The sequence below is a fragment of the Carcharhinus amblyrhynchos genome, chromosome 8 (assembly GCF_965287045.1).
Source record: "Carcharhinus amblyrhynchos chromosome 8, sCarAmb.v2.hapA, whole genome shotgun sequence".
Lineage (NCBI taxonomy): Eukaryota > Metazoa > Chordata > Chondrichthyes > Carcharhiniformes > Carcharhinidae > Carcharhinus > Carcharhinus amblyrhynchos.
Genome location: NC_137331.1, coordinates 110,563,585 through 110,580,511, shown reverse-complemented (window position 1 = coordinate 110,580,511; position 16,927 = coordinate 110,563,585). Strand labels below are relative to the sequence as shown.

Sequence of the window (16,927 nt, the reverse complement as noted above, 5' to 3'; positions counted from 1 at the left end):
AGATGGACGGAACATATAAATGAACTGTCTGATAATCCAAATTGAGAAAGTCCTGAAGCTACAGACAAACAATAAGCCAAACATTATGATATCAAAGGTGAAGAAAGCTTTGAAATTGTCAAGCACAGGAAAAGCTCCGGGCACAGATGAAGTAACAGAATATATATATTAGCAGAAATCTGTGATCACATATATACCGGTGGATACGTTATGGTGGCTTGGGACACACGTTATTCATTAAGTTACCTTAGGAACCTAAAGCAGTGGAGTGTAATCAATTTAGAAGTATAAGCTTAATGAGTCATCTCGTTAAACTGATCTTATAAATCACAACAGGAAGAAATAATAACATATTCAAAGCAGAAACTGACTTAATGCAGTCTGGATTTAGGGACGGAATATTTAACCCAAGAACAGTAAGTGAGATCATACATGTATTTATTTTTATTCATTTATTTACAGAATGTGACCTTCTGTGGCTGGGCCAGCTTTTGTTACCCATCTCTAACAGCCCTCCATGTCAGATGGCATATTGCTGTGAATCTGGAGTCACATGTTAGCCAGACCAGGTAAGGACAGCAGATTTCCTTCCCTAAAGGACATTAATGAACCAGATGGGTTTTTGCAACAATGGTTTCATGGTCATCATTAGAATTTTTAATTCCAGATTTTTACTGATTTCAAATTTCACCATCTGTCACAGTGGGATGTGAACCTGGGTCTCTGGATCTTGCCCTAAGTCTCTGGTTTACAAGTACAGTGATAATACCACTACACCATTGCCCCCCACTATGGGGTGTGGCCATAGCCGGCAAATCCAGCATTTATTGCCTATTCTTACTTGCCCTTGAGAAGGTGGTGGTAAGCTGCCTTCTTGAATTCCTCCAGTGTATGTGGTTTAGGTACATCCTCAGTGCTTTTAGGGAGGGAATTCCAGGATTTTGACCCAGCGACAGTGAATTTCAAGTCAGGATGAGTGATGTGGAAGGGAGCTTGTAGATGGTGGCATGCCCATATATCTGCTTCTTTTGTCTTTCTAGATGGTAGAGGTTGTGGGTTTGGAAGGTGCTGCCTAAGGAACCTTGATGAGTCTCTGCGGTACATCTTGTAGATCCTGCAGATAGCTGCTATTGTTTGTCAGTGGTGGAGGGAATTCATGTTTGTGGAAGGGATGCCAATCAGGTGGGCTACTTCGTATTGGATGGTTTCAAACTTCTTGAATGTTGGAATTGGGATTAACCTGGAAAGTGGAGAGTATTCCATCACAGTCCTGATGGCAGACAGGCTTCGGGGAGTCACGAGGTAGTTACTTGCTGCAGGATTCCTAGCCTCTGACCTGCTCTGGTAGCCACAGTATTTATAATGGCTAGTCCAGTTCAGTTTCTGATCAATGCTAATGACCAGGATGTGGATAGTAGGGGATACAGTGATGATATTGCTATTGAATGTCAAGGGTTGATGGTTAGATTCTGCCTTGTTGGAAATGGTCATTGCCTGACACTTGCATTGCAGGAATGTTACTTGCCACTTGTTAATCCAAGCCTGGATATTGTCCAGTGTTGTTGCATTTGGACATAAACTGCTCCAGTATCTGAGTCGTGAATGGTGCTGAACATTGTGCAGTCATATGCAAATATCACCAATTCTGACCTTAGGGTGGAAGGAAGGGCATTGATGAAGCAGCTGAAGACTGTTGAGCCTAGGATACTCCTCTGAGGAATTCCTATAGTGTTGTCCAGATGACTGACCTCTAACAACCACAACCATCTTCCTTTGTACCAGGTATGACTCCAACCAGTGGAGAGTTTTCCCCTTAATTCCCATTGATGCTAATTTTGCTTGGGCTCCTTGATGGCACATTTGTTCAAATGCTGCCTTGATGTCAAGGGCAGTAGCTCTCACCTCACCTCGGAAGTTTAGCTCTTTTGTCCGTGTTTGAACCAAAGCTGTAATGAGGTCAGGAGCTGAGTGACCCTGGCGAAACCTGAGCTGAGCAGGTTATTGCTGGGCAGATGCTGCTTGATGGAACTGTCGATGACCCTTTCCATTACTTTACTGATGATTGAGAGTAGACTGTTGGGGCAGTAATTGGCTGGGTTGGATTTGTCCTGCTTTTTGTGTACAGAGCATACCTGGGCAATTTTCCACATTGCTGGGTAGATGCCAGTATTGTAGCTGAACCAGAACAGCATGGCTAAGGGCACGGCTGGTTCTGGAGCACAGGTCTTCAGTACCATTGCCGGAATACTGTCAGAGTTTATAGCCTTTGCAGTATCCCATGCCTTCAGCCGTTTCTTGATATTATGTGGAGTGAATTGAATTGGCTGAAGACTGACATCTGTAATGCTGGAGACCTCAGAGGAGGCTGAGATAATCATTCACACCAATATATAGGTGATGGACATCATGGAATGCTTACAGACCAACTACAACAGAGGTGTCAGGATGGCGGTAGACAAATGAGTGTGACGTAGCATAATAGCAGATCTGTAGGAGTTGCTTCAAATTGCAGCAGTACCAGCTACATCAGTTACCTGGAGATGGTGGCCTAGTGGTATTATTGCTAGACTATCAATCCAGGATAACGTTCTGGGGACCTGGATTCGAATCCCGTCACGGCAGATGGTGGAATTTAAATTCAATAAAAAATATCTGGGATTAAGAAAATACTGGTGACCGTGAAACCATTGCCGGTGGGAAAAACCTATCTGGTTCACTAATGATTTTTAGGGAAGGAAATCTGCCTTCCTGACCTGGTCTGGCCTACATGTGACTCCAGAGCCACGACAATGTGGTTGACTCCCAACTGCCCTCGGGCAACTAGGGATGGGCAATAAATGCTGGCCAGCCAGCCATGCCCATGTCCCACGAAAAGAAATAGAGATGATGTAGGACATTGATCCTGTGACACATGCTTGCCGAGTCACAATGTTGGGTCAATGCTGGCAACAAGGCTGCAAAGACTGCAGGTTTGAGTGATCACAATTCACAAGAATGTAAGTATCTCATACACTAATCACATTAGCATCATTGATGAGTAAATATTCACAGTGAAATGGTTCAACCCAATGAAATAGGGCACTGCAGATTTGCCAAATAATACGTTCCTTCGAGCTCTGCTGAATAAGAATGAATGGATAATTAAAGAGTCCAAATGAATTCATTGGAAATTAAATAATTAGCTGTTTGATGGAGTGACCTGTATTGTGCAGCCAGGTATAAAGGCAACAAAAACAAAAAATGCTGGAAAATCGTCGGAGGGTCATCTAGACTCAAAACATTGCCTCTATTCTCTCCCCACAGGTGCTGTCAGACCTGCCGAGATTTTCCAGCATTTTCCGTTTGTGTTTCAGATTCCAGCATCCGCAGTATTTTGCTGTCACCTATATATAAAGGCAGCTGTGCTGCTCAGCACTGCACATTTAAACTCGCAATGTTGTTTTAAAGTTTATTTAATATTGTCACAAGTAGGCTTACATTAACACTGCAATGAAGTTACTGTGAAAATCCCCGTGTCACCACACTCCGGCGCCTGTTTTAAAGGAGAAATTAGCACCTCATCAACAAGTCTTTTGGACTATGGGAGGAAACCCACACAGGCACAGGGAGAATGTGCAGACTGCACACAGACAGTGACCCAAGACAGGAATCGAACCCGGGTTCCTGGTGTTGTGAGGTAGCAATGCTAACCACTGTGCTACCCATAAAGCTCTAGGCAGGCAGACCAGAGAGGCCATTCTTAAAACTGCTTTTTTTGAAAAGCCTGAAAGGAAGGGGTGATACATTTGAATTGATTTGATTTGTTATTGTCACATGTATTAACATGCAGTGAAAAACATTGTTTCTTGCGCGCTATACAGACAAAACATACCATTCATAGAGAAGGAAGTGAGAGAGTGCAGAATGTAGTGTTACAGTTATAGCTAGGGTGTAGAGAAAGATCAGCTTAATGCAAGGTAGGTCCATTCAGAAGTCTGACAGCAGCAGGGAAGGAGCTTGTGTCAGTTGGTACATGACCTTAGACCTTTGTATCTTTCTCCCGAAAGAGGATGGTGGAAGAGAGAATGTCCAGGGTGCGTGGCGTCCTTAATTATACCAAGGCAGCAGGAAGTGTAGACAGAGTGGTTGGTTGATTCAGTGGTTGGGGGAGGGAGGATGGTGCTGTGCATATTAGAGGTTACCCCCCCACTCCACCCACCTCCCCACCCAAATATCACTTTGCCCCTTCATTCCACCCCTCCAACCCGCCACCCCTCCAACCACCCCCTCTCGCCCCCTCCCTGGGGTCTCCGAATCCTTTCTGCCCTCAGAGCCCGGGATTCACCTCATTGTCTTACTCTATCGAGTGGTGTATATTGGTTCCAGCAGCTCCCCCTGATGCCGTTGGGAATGCGGGAGCTGTCAGAGGGGTGGGGGGACTGAAGTCTGAACCGCCGTGTGCTTTTTCCATCCAGTCTCACCACTGCAAGGCAGGTTTTTTTAAAACTCAGTCGGTTCAGGCCTGGCTTTTCTTCCGGGGTTGGGAGTGTGGGGGCGTTGCTGGAGGTGGGAGCGGGGGGTGCAGGGAGCTGCTGAGCGAGCAGTATGGTGCCTCCCAAAAATTCAGCCCAATGTTTCTGAACAGATTTATTCTTGTTCCTATCCTTGAAATAGGGGAGGTGATGGCCCACTTGTATTATCACTAGCCTGTTAAGCCAGAAACTCAGCTAATGCTCTACAGACCAGGGTTCGAATCCTGCCATGGTGGAATTTGAATTAAGATCATTGTCAATTGTCAGGAAAACCCATCAGATTCACTGATGTCCTTTAGAGAAGGAAATCTGCTATCCTTACCATGTCCGGCCTTCATGTGACGTGGAGATGCCAGCGTTGGACTGGGGTAAACACAGTAAAAAGTCTGACAACACCAGGTTTTAGTCCAACCGATTTATTTGATAGTAAACTCACAAGCTTTCGAGGTTCCCCTCTTCTTCAGGTGAATGGAGAGTTCTGCCTCAGACAGAGCATATAAAGCACAGACAGTTTACAGATTACACAGGGTTACATGACAGGTTACATGGGGGTTAACCCCTGTGACTTGCCTGGGTTTGCAAAACCTCACTTACTGTACTGTCTGGAGGCAATACACATCTCTTTAACCTGTGATCAGTGCTCCTTCCACACACATTGTCAGCCACTTTAGGACTTGAACGGCAGGTTAGGTATAAAGATTCGCATTCTAATCAGTAATCTCTAAACTGTCTGTGCTTTATATGCTCTGTCTGAGGCCAGAACTCTCCATTCACCTGACGAAGGGACAAACCCGAAAGCTAGTGAGTTTACTATCAAATAAATCGGTTGGACTTAAACCTGGTGTTGTCAGACTTTTTACTACATGTGACTCCAGAGCCACAGCAATGTGGTTGACTCTCAACTGCCCCCTGAAATGGGCTAGCAAGCTACTCAGTTCAAGGGCAACTAGGGATGGGCAATGAATGCTGGCCCAGCCAGCAACACCCGTGTCCCACAAATGAATTGAAAATAATTATACAGCATTGTATATGTGGAGCTAGCCATGTGATACACACTTGATAAATCTAGCACCATCTGGGAAAACAGTAAATTTATTCTCTATATTTTATTTGTTCTCTATACCTCATTGATGAGCTGGGCCACTGATGAGCGCATCGACCTAGAAAAACACAGAAGACTGATATCTCTTTTTAGCTAAATGGCTTCTCAAAGTCATCGAGTGTCATGTACTGTTGTTGTTCTGACTGGCTGCAAGACTGACGAGCTATCGTCTGTTTGTTTAGATTACATTTTCTGGGCAGCACATTAGCCGAGGAGCAGTGATGCTGAATTCAATGTTGCCATCTATGTTTAGTCCACTCACTATTTAACCAGAGCTGGTCTGTGTGACACAATGCTGCACCGTATAAATACTGAATCATACGGAGCTCTTAATAAAAGTATTGATCAGAGTATGAGATTAGAAAACAGAAGATCGATCTTGACCGAATGTAAGGACAAAGAAAGAACTGACACAACGTGACGTTCAGATGTTTTCCCCATTTCACTGTCAAATTCATTATCAAATTCCTCTGGTCTTACCTCCGCACTTTGTCCTCATAATGAGAGGCGGGCCAGGAGCTCCCCTTCCCCCTTCTCCGGGTCGCGTGAGTAGCACTCGTATTTCATACTCTGTGTCGGGGTCCAAATGGCCGATTTTGTACTGGTGGCTGTCGACCGGTTGTATGTCCGTCCAGCTCCCGCTTGTGCTGCGGTAGTCGATGTCCCTTTGGATGATCGGACCGTCCCCGCTGATGGAGTTCGCATTGAGCTGGATCCACAAGTAGGTCGCGCCAACGGAAATAAGCTGAGGTGGCGCTATCGGAGTCGGCGGATCTGCGAAATTAAGCATTAACAGTGTGAATCATATATCCATATCTCACTAATCAGAGTACGAATGTGGAATTCATCAGTGGTCAGTCACATTTGGTCCTGAGATCTTTTCTAATAGGGAACTAAGTCCTATAAGGATGCTTTGCGGTGGCTGTCAAGACTGTTTCTTAAATTTTTTTTCCATTCCCTCTTTGCATCCTTTTCTCATTTTTACACTCAAACCTGAACACAGAATCATAGAGTCCCTACGGTGCAGAACCAGAGGGCACAACCTCAAAATAAGAGGGGGGGGCAGTTTAGAACAGAGTTGAGAAGGAACTTCTCTCAAAGGGTGGTGAACCTCTGGAATTCTCTGGATAGATTTCTGATAGACAAGGGAATTAAGGGTTATGGGGAGAAGGCAGGAAAGTGGAACTGATCCATATCAGATCAGCCATGATCTTATTGAATGGCGGGGCAGGCCTACTCCTGCTCCTATTTCTTATGTTCTTAGAAGGAGGCCATTTGGCCCATCAACTCTTCACCAACCACAATCCCATCCAGGCCCTATCCCTGTAACCCTACATATTTACCCTGCTAATCCCCTGACACTGGGGTCAATTTAGCATGGCCAATCAACATAATCTTTGGACTGTGGGAGGAAACTGGAGCACCCAGAGGAAACCCATGCAGACACGGGGACAATGTGCCAACTCCACATAGACAGCGACCCAAGGCTGGAATTGAACCTGTGTCCCTGGCACTGTGAGGCAGTGTTGTTAACCATTGTGCCACCATGCTGCCCTAACACATCTTGTTTATCCTGATGCCTCCTTATCCTAACTAATCTGATAGTGGCATGCTCCATTATGCGGAGTGCACTATTTAAAAAACTGATTTGGAATTTGTTAATCATAAAATATTTTCTGAAATTGTTGCGTATTGGTTGCCCAGCGTTTTCCCCAGAAATCCTGGAAACCCCTTTAGAATTACGGTGGCAAATACCATGGCAAATTGGAAGCTCTTTTGGCCATGTTTAGACCAAGGCTGTGATGAGGTCAGACGTCCAGTGGCTGTGGTGGAACAGAACTGAGTGTCAATGAGGAGATTATTGAAGTGTATGTGCTGCTTGACAGCACTGAGGACAATATCTTCCTTCCCTTTGTTAATGATCAGGAGGAGACTCATGGGGCAGCAATTGGTTGATCTGGATGTATCAGCCATGATCTTATTGAATGGCGGGGCAGGCTCGAGGGGCTAGATGGCCTACTCCTGCTCCTATTTCTTATTACTTATTATTTATCCTGCCTTTCTTGAAACAGGACATACTTGGACAATCCTCCAAGGGTAAATGCCAGCATTGTAATTGTACTGGAACAGCTTGGTGTGGGACACAGCAAAATCTGGAGCGTAGGCCTCAGTACCACAGCCAGAATATTATCAGGGCCCAAAGCCTTTGCAATATGCAATGTCTTCAACCATTTCTTAATATCATGTGGAGTGCTTCAAATTGGCTGAAGACTGGCATCTGTGCTGGGGGTGTCCAGAACTAGGGGTCATAATTTGAGGATAAGGAGTCAACCTTTCAGAACTGAGGTCAGGAGAAATATTTTCACCCAGAGGGTGATGAGTGTGTGGAATTCACCACCACAGATGGTAGTTGAGGCCAAAACTTGTCTGATTTCAAGAAGAAATTAGATATAGCTCTTGGGCCTAAAGGGATCAAAGAACATGGGTGGGGTGGGGGGGGGGAGGAGGGGTTCAGGATATTGAATTCGATGATCAGCCATGATCAAAATGAATGGCACAGCAGGTTCGAAGGGCCAAATGGCTCACTCCTGCTTCTCGTTTCTATGTCTCTATGTTGGGGACGCTCGGGGGAGGCCAAGATGAATCATCCACCCAGCACTTCTGGCTGAAGGTGGTCGCAGCTGCTTCAGCCTCATCTCTTGCAAGTAGGACGTTATTTCAAATTAGACGCTAAATCAAGGCAAATAACAGAACTGCGCTCCTCCAAGATCCAGGTAAGTGCAAATCAATAATGGGAATTTATGCACAGGAGCTGCAGAGCTAGGGTGTTACCGGGACTGGATGGATTGAATTATGAAGAGAGGCTGGATAGACTGGAACATTTTACCCTGGAGTGGACGAGGCTTAGGGGTGATCTTATAGAGGTCTATAAAATAATGAGGGGCATAGATCAGCTAGATAGTCAACATCTTTTCCCAAAGGTAGGAGAGTCTAAAACTAGAGGACATGGGTTTAAGGTGACAGGGGAAAGATACAAAAGGGTCCAGAGGGGCAATTTTTCATACAGAGGGTGGTGAGTGTTTGGAACAAGCTGCCAGAGGTAGTAATAGAGGTGGGTACAATTTTATCTTTTAAAAAGCATTTAGGCAGTTACATGGGTAAGATGGGTATAGAGGGACATGGGCAAATGCAGGCAATTGGGATTAGCTTTGGGGTTTAAAAAAAGGTCACATGGACAAGTTGGGCCGAAGGGCCTGTTTCCATGCTGTAAACCTCTGTGACTCTGGCTCCGGAGTGATGGGTGTGGAGGTGGATTGGGGAGGAAGGGGTTGGGGAGGGGGCTGAGGAAATAGTGGAAAGCCATGTAGGGGTGACTCTCTGGTGCACTCCTCCCACCAGGAAAGATCCTGGGGCAGGCAGGGATATGGACGGGCTGCAAGACATGAGCAGTCAGTTAAACAATTAAGGCCTCAATTAGGGATGATTTATAGTTCCCATAATACTTACATAAGAACATAAGAAATAGGAGCAGGAGTAGGCCATCTAGCCCTTCGAGCCTGCCCTGCCATTCAACAAGATCATGGCTGACCTGAAGTGGCTCAGTTCCACATTCCCGCTTTCTCCCCATAACCCTTAATCCCCTTGCCTATCAAAAACCTATCTACCCGTGACTTAAATATATTTAGCGAGGCAGCCTCCACCACTTCAACGGGCAGAGAATTCCAGAGATTCACCACCCTTTGAGTGAAGAAGTTCCTCCTCAACTCTGTTCTAAACTGTCCCCCCCTTATCTTGAGACTGTGCCCTCGAGTCCTACTATCCTTTCTGAGCGGGAAGAATCTCTCCACCTCTACCCTATCCATCCCCTTCATTATCTTTACCCAGAAGGGAAACATATTCCACTATGTATGGGGGTCAAGAGTTTTATAGAGGGTGACATTCCTGCAGTAGGTTTGCTGGGGGAGAAGGGCTAGGGGTGCAAATGGGAGGCTTTAGATCCGGAAGCTTCATCCCTCGAGGAAGAGGCAGCAGCATCAATATTGAGGCTCTAACGAATCAAGCGGAAGGGTTTCCTTTCCAATCAGAGGGCCTTACCAGCATCTTCCATCTCCAATAATTATTAAATTTGAGAGCTCAGGGGTTGGGCAATAAATGCTGGACTGAGCCAGTGGTGCCCACATCCTTCAGATGAACGTAAGAAAGCTGGGAGTTTGCCCCCATTTTGAGGCACCCTCTCCGTCTCTTGCCTGCCCCAGCTCTGCCCACCTCACTCGAGCGGGGTTGCCCAGGCTCTCGAGTTGCTGACTGGGTCTAAAAAGCACGTCTTCTGGACTGTGAGAGAAAACTAGGGCACCGAATTCTCTGGCTAAATTCTCCCTCAGTATACCCGAACAGGTGCCAGAGTGTGGCGACTAGGGGATTTTCATAGAATCGCTACAATACAGAAGGAGGCCATTCGGCCAATCGAGGATGTTGCCTGGTATGGACGGTCTTAGCTATGAGGAGAGATTGGGTAGACTGGGGTTGTCTTCCCTGGAAAGACGGAGAACAAGGGGAGACCTAATGGAGGTGTATAAAATTATTAAGGGTGTAGATAGGGTGAATAGTGGGAAGCTTTTTCCCAGGTTGGAGGCGACGATCACGAGGGGTCACAGACTCAAGGTGAGAGGGGCAAGGTTTAACTCAGATATCAGAGGGACGGTTTTTACACAGAGGGTGGAGGGGGTCTGGCGTGCACTGCCAAGTAAGGTGGTGGAGGCGGACACGCTGGGATCGTTTAAGACTTACCTGGATAGTCACATGAGCAGACTGGGAATGGAGGGATACAAACGAATGGCCTAGTTGGACCAATGAGCGGCACAGGCTTGGAGGGCCGAAGGGCCTGTTTCCTGTGCTGTACTGTTCTTTGTTCTTTGAGCCTGCAGCAACCACAATCCCACCCGGGCCCTATCCCCGTAACTCCACGCATTTACCCTGTTAATCCCCGTGACGTTTAGCGCGGCCAATCCACCTAACCCACACATCTTTGGACTGTGGGATGCAACTGGAGCACCCGGAGGAAACCCACGCAGACACGGGGAGAAAGTGCAACATCCGCGATAGCTTCATTGCAGCGTTAATGTAAGCCTACTTCTGACAGTAATAAATAAACTTAAAACTGAAGCCTCCTCAATTCCATGAATTAGGAAAAGATCTGAAATCTAATAGACCCCTAAACTGACTAATTACATACAGCGCTCACCCCGTAGAAAAAAATTTAAGCCCCAAAAAGAGGAATTTCCAATGAAACAATAACCATAAAAAAAGTAAGTACCACTCTGAGAGTAACATTAAAAATCAATAAGCGAAAAGTAACAGTTCATGCTGTGAGAAATTGGATTTCACGGTAAGTCAGTAAGAATGATCCCATCCCTTTGGTAATCTTCCTCAGAGCCCATATTTAGCTCAAACATTTCCTTCTCTCTGAATGAAAATAAATTCCTTGCGAATCTCTATCAGATTTTGCTGCTGTAATATTAAAATTCACCAAGTAGCATCGAGACTGTGCTCTGAGCAGCTGCGAGATGCTTATCGTGAAATTAAAGTCGTGTCAACACAACTGGAGTCGGAAATAATTATTTCGTATCCAAATTTGTGCGCTAAATTGCTTCGACACACAAATGCACACAAAAAAAATGAAAGCGTGCCAAGTAAATATCCCCATGATGACTTGACGATCAGTTGCAGTAATATATATAATCTATAGAATGCGAGAGATTGCTTTCTCAGCTGAGCAAGCCGCTGCTGTTGGACAATCTCTTAGGATGCAAATCAGGTCCTGTGCGAAAAGCCTGCCGAGGTTAACAGTTACATCAATTAATTCTGAACGTTGCAACGATTCGAAATAGACTGTGTTTTATTAGCTTCCACCCCCAGAGGCTAGGCTTTGATTTGTATGGCAGTCCGCGTGCAAGCAAGGTGAGTTCCAGCCATTTGTTTGGCACAGAGAGCCAGCATTCTATTAAACAGGGATAACAACACTACTTGCACAGCGATGGGACTTTGTCTCGCTTTGCTTTGAAGCAGGTCGCCCTATCCATTCGACAGTTGTCTATTTATTACTGTAGGCTTACATTAACATTGCAATGGAGTGACTGTGAAAATCCCCCACACTCCCGGTGCCGGTTCAGGCATGCCGAGGGGCAATTTGGCATGGCCGGTCTACCTAACCTACGCACCTTTGGAGTGTGGGAGGAAACCGGAGCACCCGGAGGAAACCCACGCAGACACGGGGAGAACGTGCAGACTCCGAACCCCACAGTGACCCATGCCGAGAATCGAATCCAGTCCCCGGTGCTGCGAGGCAGCAGTGCTAACCACTGTCCCACCATGCTGCCCCAGTTGATGGCTGACAACTTTTAATGCAAGTGATTTTACACATGGGCTAAATCCAGCCTCCTCTCCTCAAATGACGGGGACTACATTATAAAACACGCAGTTTAACATGACTTCCTATTTTGCCACGAGTGAGGAAAAGTTGCTGTTAATGAAAGTAAGTTATTACCTCTCCCTTCAGTGACTTCAGCACTTTAATAGCTTTGAGAAGAGAGACTGTGAAATAATTACATTTTTTGCACTATTAATATCGAACGCTTATTCTCAGGGTGATACGATCAAATAGAACTTTATTAAAAATAGAAGGAAAAATGCTGGAATGGTAACACAACATTCGCCCCCAAAAAGATCCAGTCTACAGAATATTACCGGTTAAAATTTGCATGCAAGATCGCTCTGCTAAAATATTCTTAATTTCCCAATTGTTTTGGCTAATATTATCCACATTATATGTCAGTGTTGTGATGCTGATTAAGGTACTGCTATGCCAAGTAACTCACAATACCACAAAATATAATTACAGAGACACTGCTCATGCAGCTCGTTCCGCAGTATGAAGTTAGGATTGAGCGTAAAATTTATTCCCCCATCCTAAGTATGCTCCAGTAAGTCACACAAGATAAGGTGATCACAGCAATCAAAGAGCCCCACTACTCACATCAGGGTGCCCTGTGAATCTAGGTGACAGAGAGAGGGGCTAGAGGAAACCAGGATAGGTTGAGGTAGATTCTTACATATGCACATAGATCAGGAAGAATGAATGAGACAGGGAAGTTGGATTATGGATGAAGTGTATTAAGGGAGAAATGACATCCACATGAATACAGAAGCTAGACTGGGAGGTGAAGATATTGGTTTTGATTAGATTGAGGATATTCTGATATATAGATAGGAGTAAATGTGGTCATATTTTTGATGCATTTAATAATGTCACTACCACTGTCCCTTCCTGCTGGATATACTAGTGCAGACAGTTGATCTTTCTCAGCGCCCTAGCTATGACTGGAATACTACATTCTGCACTCTCTCCTTTCCTTCTCTATGAATGGTATGCTTTGGCTGTACAGCGCGCAAGAAACAATACTTTTCACTGTATGTTAATACATGTGACAATAATAAATCAAATCAAATCAAATTTTATACAAGCACAGATTGTGGGTGGTTTGGTAGCACAGCGGTTAACGCTGCCGCCTTACAGTTCCAGGGACCCGGGTTCAATTTTAGCTTCGGATGACTGTGTGAAGTTTGCACATTTTCCCAGTGCCTGCATTCTTTTTTTCTCCCTTCTGTTTTTATTCGTTTCTGGGGCATGGATGTCGTTCTGTGGGCCAGCATTTATTGCCCATTGTTTCCTTGAACTGAGTGGCTTCCTATGCCACTTCAGAGGGCAGTTGAGAGTCAACCACATTGTTGTGGCTCTGGAGTCATGTGTAGGCCAGACCAGGGAAGCTCGTCAGATGTCGTTCCCTGAAGGGCATTAGTGAATGGGTTTCCTCGGGGTGCTCCGGTTTCTTCCCACAGTCCAAAGGTTCTCTCTTAACACAATGGGCCAATGCTTATGGTAACCCATGAATAAACATCCCTGGCCTGTTCAATTTTCATGAAATCTTGCATTGCAAGTGAGAGGTGGAAACCAAGGGCTCATTGGACAGGGCATCTGGGGCCCAAGTGAACAGGGCAACAATGCTTTAACCAATCAGAATGAAGGATGGGAAACTGAACAGCACCAGGGCACCTGAATTCAAATGTCAAACCAGTGACAGAAAGTGAAATAAAGAACAGGGAAGAGGATTGAATCAAGAGGCAGAAAAAAAAGACACAGAAAGAAAAAGTAATTTTTCAAAAATGTAATCTACAATCTCCAGCAACAATTAAAATCTGAAGGAATGAGACCGCATACTTTGAAAAGTTAATGTTCGGCACAGGAGAGGTTGTTTGCTAATAGCTAAGAGTGAATAATAGAGACGCCTTTGGCTGGGGATCACGATGGCAAGGTGCCAGTTTCAGTTGCCAAGGGCAGAGTGGCACAACTTAGTAATTTTGAGAGTGAACGTGAAGATAAACAGCTGTGCGATTTGTACAAAAATAACTGTACGCATCAATATGTGCATTTTGATAGTAAATTGTGGCCCATTATGAAGTTGTGCAGAAGAACAAAGAGGTGATGGAGCGAGGCATTTTGTATCATTTATTCTGGAGTTACAGAATGATTCTTCATCACTCCACTAGAGGGAAGCACCGGGGGGTTAGGGAGGAAATGGATTGTGTGGCAATTGTAACCTTTTCATCTTTTAAGAAACCGGGAATAAAAGGAGTTACAAAATCCCACTCTGAATAAAATGGTTGCAATTTACATCTCACATTTATATAATACATATATTGTAGCAAGTTCTTCCACTTTTTATAATGGCATCAATGACACAGTGGTTAGCGCTGCTGCCTCACAGTGCCAGGGACCCAGATTTGATTCTTGGCTTGGATCACGATCTGTGCAGAATCTACACGTTCTCCCTCCATCTGTGTGGGTTTCCTCCAGGTACTCTGGTTTCCTCTCACAGTCCAAAAGATGGGCTGGTTAGGCGCTTTTTTTTGTTTACTTTATTCCAATCCAATCAAGTCAAATTAAAGCCAGTTCAGAGTCCCAACAAGTTGGGACATTCCTGATCCAAACTGATAAGACAAGGCTCTCACCTCCTGTCTTGGGCTTGATCTACATGATCCAAGCTGATTGGAGTAGGTGTAGCTCCTCCTCCAAGGCTTGATCTTATTTGCATCTTAGCCAAAAGGCCGAGATGCTGCTTGAAGAAATGAAGCTGAAATGTAACCTAATGACTTCAACCAAGTGCAGCATATTGATACTACACTTGATCTTAGCCAAAAGGCCAAGGCGCATTGGCCATGCTAAATTCTCCCTCAGTGCACCCGAACAGGCGCCGGAGTGTGGCGACTAGGGGATTTTCACAGTAACTTCATTGTTTTAATGTAAGCCTACTTGTGACTCTAGTAAACTCAAAGCCCCCTTCCACCAATCCTGAGATTGCCAGCAGGGATTCAAGGTCCGAAAGTCAGATCTTGTCGGCGAGATGGCTATTTTGAATCTTCCCCTCTTCTCGCCATCAGGCACGTCATCAGAGACATGAATCTTATTTATGTTCATTTAAATATGTTTTAATATCATTAACATGCTCTCTCAGCAGAAAATTGATTCCCCCCAGCATGTTGTTATCTTTGACAGATTTACAGGTTTACCCAGAGGTGAGTCTTCCATGGGGAATCTACCCCCCACCCCCTTACCCACCCCCTCCCTCCCCCCGTGTCCACCCTGGGGCATAAAGGTAAGTATAGCCCCCGGGAGAGAGGGACTGGAGCTGGAACAATGGCACAGTGGTTAGCATGGCTGCCTCACACCGCCAGGGACCCAGGTTCAATTCCCAGCTTGGGTCACTGTCTGTGCAGAGTCTGCGCATTCTCCCTGTGTCTGTGTGGGTTTCCTCTGGGTGCTCCGGTTTCCTCCCATAGTCTGAAAGACATGCTGGTTAGGTGCATTGGCCATGCTAAATTCTCCCTCAGCGAACCCTAAACAGGCAAGTGTGGCGACTAGGGAATTTTCACAATTCTTCTCTCCAATCCCGCTATGGCCTCACCATCTTTGTAACATCCTCCAGCCCTGAAAGTATTTGATATCTCCGCACTCCTCAATTCTGCCCGCTCGCGCAGTCCTCATTTTTAATTTCTCTTCATTGCAGTGTTAATGTAAGCCTACTTGTGACACTAATCAATAAACTTTAAAAATGTGGTCAGGCAGTTGCCTGGCTGTTCCCCTTGGCACAGGTTGGCACTGCCAGGGTGGCACCATGTCCATACCAACTTGGCAGTGCCAACCTGTGCAGGGGGCATTGCCGGGGCAGACCTCCCCCCCAGTGGGAGCCTTGTTCAGGAGGGGGGATTGGTGAGCAGTAGCAGGCAGGGAGCAGGGGAGGTGGGGGGACTGGAGGTGGGTGTTAGCTGCGACTGTTGATGTTGTTTTTGGCAGAGTGTGGTAAGATCTGGAGAGAAAACCAATCTGTTCCTCCAGAGAGAAACACACTGGTCCTCTCGCCGGAACCGACACTGCCATTTTTTTGATAAGATTGCGCCCAATGTTTAATAAAAGCGATATCAATAGAAACATGAACAGAGAAGCTGCCTGACCTGCTGAGTATTTCCAGCGTTTCAGATTTCCAGCATCTTGTCTTTCAATAGGAACATAATTTGATAACTAGCTACGGAAGGAGATGAAGAAAGCAAATCATCAACGGCTTCGTCTAAGAGGCAGGTTTGAAGGAGCTTCTTAAAGGAGGACAGAGAGGTGGGGAGAGAGAAGTGGGGAGATAGAGAGGGTTTGGGGAGGGAATTGCAGAGGACCAAGGCCACGAAAGGGATATCTGCAAAGAAGCGGAGAAATTAAAAATGAGGACTGTGCAAGCGGGCAGAATTGAGGAGTGCAGAGATATCAGATCCTTTCAGGGCTGGAGGAGGTGACAAAGATGGTGAAGCCATAGAGGGATTGGAGAATAGAGTAAGAGTTTTAAAGTCGCACCAGGAGTCAGTGTAGAGCACAGGAGTGTTGGGTGAACGAGAGTTGGCACAGTTTTGGATGGACTGAATGCTGGAAGCTGTGACGTTGCGCTTTGATTTGATTTATTATTGTCACCTGAATTTGTATACAGTGAAAAATATTGTTTCTTGCATGCTATACAGTCAAAGCATACTGTTCATAGAGAAGGAAGGCTGGAGAGCATCTTGGGGTAGGAAAGACTGGGATGAGGATTTCAGTAAGTGATGAGTTGGACCAGGATGGGAGATGGTACAGAGGTGGACGTGAACTTTCTTAATAACGGAGCGGATATTTATTTTTTATTCAGCACTTATTACCCATCCCAAGGACATCAGTGAATCA

General features: G+C 45.5%; 1 protein-coding gene across 8 annotated transcripts in view; it reads right to left on the bottom strand.

Annotated features, from left to right (window-relative positions):
- LOC145346831 (receptor-type tyrosine-protein phosphatase mu) overlaps positions 1-16,927 on the bottom strand; it is an 834,856-nt gene that overhangs the window by 440,324 nt on the left and 377,605 nt on the right. For all 8 annotated transcript variants that reach the window (XM_080194637.1, XM_080194638.1, XM_080194639.1 and 5 more), the window contains one exon: positions 6,094-6,387. In XM_080194637.1, coding sequence (XP_080050763.1) covers positions 6,094-6,387 — 294 coding nt within the window. The remainder of the gene's footprint in view (positions 1-6,093; positions 6,388-16,927) is intronic.